This window comes from Benincasa hispida, chromosome 2 (genome assembly GCF_027475165.1).
Source record: "Benincasa hispida cultivar pf3 chromosome 2, pf3_genome.v1.1, whole genome shotgun sequence".
In the NCBI taxonomy this organism is placed as follows: Eukaryota; Viridiplantae; Streptophyta; class Magnoliopsida; order Cucurbitales; family Cucurbitaceae; genus Benincasa; species Benincasa hispida.
This window is the reverse complement of record NC_143479.1, coordinates 60,543,002-60,547,833: the sequence shown is the minus strand read 5'-3', so window position 1 is coordinate 60,547,833 and position 4,832 is coordinate 60,543,002. Positions and strand designations below refer to the sequence as shown.

Below are 4,832 nucleotides of genomic sequence, written 5' to 3'. Positions count from 1 at the left end.
GATAACAATAGTTAGAACCATGTTCATAAGTTTAACGTTCAAAAATTAAAAATAAAACACTGTAATAATTATCAAATCAAAGATTTTTTTTAGTAAACGAAGAATCGAATTACACTTCTTGATTTCTAACGCATTTATATGGAACCAAATCAAAGTTAGTCTCTAGCGAATATTATTATTTATAAATTATGACTAATCAAATATAGTCTAATGTAATCCGTAAATCATTAATTAATTATTGAGATCTCATTCAATATTTCACAAATTTATTTCCATCACAATGTTAAATTCGATATCCATTCAAAACACATCAGGAAATCAAAACTCGCCGGAGAATCAAATGAAACCAAATCGGCGAACAAAAAACAATTAGCCAAACATTTCATTAATCACTAATAACAAACCCATCTGAAAATTTTGGTGTTTTTTTCTTTTTTCTTTTTCAACCTCTCTCTCTCTCTCATGGCGGGGACGAACTAAGATCACTGTCTGTTCTTTCAGCCAATGTCCCACAAACCAAAGGCTTCACAATCGGAGGTATTCTAAAGCAATTCAAACCCCCACCAGGAATCACAGAACATTCAGGTCGAGGCCTCTGCAAATCCCTTCCCGGAATACAATTTCCCGAGAAATCAAACCCCAAATTCCCAAGAACATGACGCGAAGAACATTCTTGACTTAACCCAGAAAAGAAATTGAAAGACACCGTCAAATTCACCAAACTTTTCAACGAACAGATCAAATCCGGAAGAACCCCAGAAAGCCGATTATGCCCAAAATTCATAATCTGGATTTGATTCAAACAAGACAGAGTATCGGGCAAATGACCCATTAACGAATTGAAACTCACATCAAACACTTGCATTTCAGAGAATAACCCAATTCCTTCAGGAATACAACCTGTTAATTGGTTGTTTAACAGCAAGATTTCTCTAAGTGTTGAACCCAATAGACCAAACCCACTTGGGAGATTCCCATTCAACTTATTATTAGCTAAATTGATCACAGAAGCAGGGGTATTCCCTAGATTTTGAGGAAGTTCCCCTTCGAAATGATTGTTATTGAGGAAAATCGCATCGAGTTTCTTGTTGAAGAGATCTTCAGGAATAGGGCCGAAGAAATCGTTGAATCTGAGGTCTAAATACATCAGATTCGGAATGTATAATGTGGGAATCGGAAAAGGACCTGAAAACAGATTGTTGCTGAGATCTAATTCTTGGAGCGAAGACATTTCTCTGAAGGATTCCGGTACGGTGCCGGAAAATCGGTTGCTGTTTAAGTGTAACAGAGTGATTTCGGTGAGAAACGAGAGCTCTTTCACTAAAGTACCTCCGAGATTGGCGTGATTGAGGTCGATTCCGGCGACAATGTCGACGGGGGACGACGTCGTTTCGTCTTGAACTTGTGCACAAAAAACCCCTTTGTAAGAACAAACATTCGGGCCGACCCAAGTGGTTAAAATCCCCAATGGGTCGCTTGTAATGGCGGATTTCCATGCTTGAAGTGCAGTGTAAGCTCTGTTTAGCCTTGGCATTGGTGAGCCGTTGTTTCCGCCAATCCAAACGCCGCCTCCTCCTCCGCCGACGCCGCCGCCGATGGTGACGCCGACTCCGATTCCGCCATTGACGGCTACTTCGAAGCTTTTACTTGCAGGGAAATTTGTGAGGAGGAAGAAGACGAGAGGAGTGAGGATTGCGAAATTTTTCATTTTTTTGTTTTTTTGCCGAAAGAACGAAATGAAAAAAAAAAATGGTTGTGTTTGTCAAAAGAAGGGTGCGGCCTTAGAGCGTATAGCCATGGAAATGAATTGACCGTGAAATCCAACCTCTGGAATAATTATGAACTTTTTTTTTTCCGAATTAAATTTTATCTTGGTTTGTTTTTTCTAACTTTTTAAAATGTCTAATAATTTTGATTCTAAAACTTTGGTAATTACTCAAAATTTCAGTACCTAATACTTGTGTGGATTGTATTATACATGCTTGTGTTAACATATCAATATACATATTCATAGTTATATTACTATTTGATAAAAAAAAAAAAAGATGAAGTTTAAACGTAAATATAGAGTAAATTTAAGAGTGTAAAAGAACCAAATTGATGTTTTCAAAATTAAAAGACGTCAAATAGAATTTAAACCTCATTTAAAATTCAAAAACCTAATGAAATGTTTGTTCTTATAAAATAAATGAAAGACATTCCAGTAATTTTAACCTAACAAATTTTTCAAGTTTATAAGAAGTTAATATATATTGGATTTGTTAAATAAAGAAAAAAATATTAGATAATTTAAAGTTCAAGAAATTATTATAGACAAAATTACACACAAAAAAGTGACTAAATTAGTGATGAGTATGTTGGAGTTAGGATGTGTATTTGGGTTGTAAATTGTAGTGATAAATTTTTTCAATAAATATGAAAATTAGAGAAAGAAAAAAAATCATCTTTAAATATGCAAATTTTTATAGTGTTTATTATTAAAGTTGAATTATTTAAAATTAACTTACTAAGTTGGTAGACGAAACACCCTGAATGAGTAAATTATTGTGCTTGTTTGGTAGAAAATTTGAACAATGAAAACATTATGGTATTTTGTGCAAAATATGTTCGATAGTAGATTCAGAAATTGAATTCTAATTTAAACAATTATTTAAAATGTGTTTGATATATACTATATGCTTATAAATCATAGAACTAGTTGTAGTTATCTACTAATATTTAGTTGATAATAATAATAATTAATTTATTTATGAATATAATTTATATTAAAAAATATATATAATTATTATTTTATAATATTTTATAATTTATAACCCAGTACATAATACATACTATATTTAAAAAAAAATAAATTAAATTTATAACTTGATATATCATATTTTTAAATATTTTATTTTTATTTTATATAATCCTACATTTTATATTTCAAATTTCAAAATATGGATACAATCAAAACATATCAATATTGTTTTTAGAATTTATCACATAATTCGAAATCAGTTTTAGGAAATATATTGGGCACGAATTCCAAAGACGACCTTTGTAAATGATTAATATATATATATATATATATATATTATCGCTATTCAATTATTAATCTTCTTTTATTATATCGGATTTACAATTTGACTGATTGTGGATTGATAGTCTCGTGAACCAGCTCGTTTTGTTTTGGATGGCTATATTTTACATACGTTGGCCTCAACCAACACCTACACTCATGACTCATGATTATAGTTTTTTTTTTTTTTTTTTTTTTTAATATATTTATTTATTTACTTTACTCTATTGGTGAATCATAGATGTAAGTACAATAATTGGGAAGAGAAGTTTAATTGCTTTTTAAGTATGTCTATTTAGGCACTTAAATGTTTAAAAGTGTGTAAAACGTCTCTGATATTTTCTATCTAATAAATGTGTAATCAAAATTTCTAAATTTTCAATTTTTATTCAATATATTCATGGATTTAAAAAAACAATTAATTGCAATTGTTTTTGTTTAATGAGATTTAGTGTTTCAATTTTATATCGAGTAGATAGGTAAATTTAAATATTGAATAAGTCAATGAAAGTTTTATGATCTATCAGATATTTTTTTTTTAAAAAGTCAAGAAACTTAATGGACATCAAATTGGAATTTAGGAATATGTTAATCACTTTTTAATGTTACCTATTAAACACAAAATTGAAAATTTAAGATCTATTAAATATATTCTTGAAAGTTTAATAACCAAATAGGCATAAATCTATAAACCTACCATTCTAGAGACTAGGCCTTTTAATTTTACCAACTATTTTAGAATTTTGTTTTTAATTGAGAAAAATATCTAATAAGATGGTTCTTTATAAAAGAAAATATAAAAATAAAACAGCTAATGCAGGGTTGTTCCTTCATATCAAATTAAATTGCTTATGGTAATGGTTTCCTTTTAGGAAAGAAATGGAATAAATAAAAAAGTTTTAAAACTTCACTAAAGTCAAGTTTAAATTTCCAAAGCTAAATAAAATTGGTAAGAAAATAAAAAGATTCATCGACATCTCTCCTTTTAATTTAGCACAAATGACAGATAGGTTAAGAAAAAAAAAAAAAATCTAAGAATCTCTCTTTTTTGATTTACTAAATACATGGAACAACTTTCTTATACTTTATTTATATACATGCATATAACTACATGGATAATTGGATTGACTAGCACTTTTAAGGATAGTAATCAAGTATATAACAACAATTTTAAAGAATTCTAAATATAACAAAATTTATCAGTGATAGACTTTATTACCGATAGACTCCTACCGGTAATATGGTTTATCACTAGTAGTCTCTTACTAGTGATATAGTCTATAACGGATTGATTTCGAAAGCATAATCTAAATTTTGTTGTATATGCAAATTCTTTTGTATTGTGCTGTATTTACAAATACTTTGAATCTTATTGCTATTTCACAACTGTCCCATTTTTAAGAAATTGAAATGAGTAGTAGTTTTGGATTAATGACTAAGTATGTGGCAACATTTTTAAAAGATTGCTAGTAAAATTTATCAATGATAAGCTTTATCGTTGATAAACTTCTATTAGTGATAAATTCTATCACATATAGACTTTGAGAGCTACATCTAAATTTCGTTATATTTACAAATTATTTTGTATTGTGTTATATTTACTAATATTTTGAGTGTAATTATCATATTTGCAATTGCCACTCATTTTTATTATGGTTGAAACCTTAGTGATGGAGAATTGCCTAAATATAGGTTGCCATGTAATCATAAACTTTTCACTTTAGATGAGGAATTTGATTGAAATAGGATAAAGAAAATATTTATTAAAATT

At 29.0% G+C, this 4,832-nt stretch overlaps 1 protein-coding gene across 1 annotated transcript; it reads right to left on the bottom strand.

The window, feature by feature from the left end:
- Positions 1–256: 256 nt before the first annotated feature.
- On the bottom strand, positions 257–1,825 carry LOC120070835 (leucine-rich repeat extensin-like protein 7). The gene has a single exon (XM_039022723.1). It carries the CDS (start codon positions 1,706–1,708, stop codon positions 461–463), a length of 1,248 nt encoding a protein of 415 aa, XP_038878651.1. The 5' UTR covers positions 1,709–1,825; the 3' UTR covers positions 257–460.
- Positions 1,826–4,832: the final 3,007 nt, after the last annotated feature.

Coding starts and splice junctions, on each gene's coding strand:
- LOC120070835 (XM_039022723.1), bottom strand. CDS start 1,708: ATGAAAAATTTCGCAATCCTCACTCCTCTCGTCTTCTTCCTCCTCACA.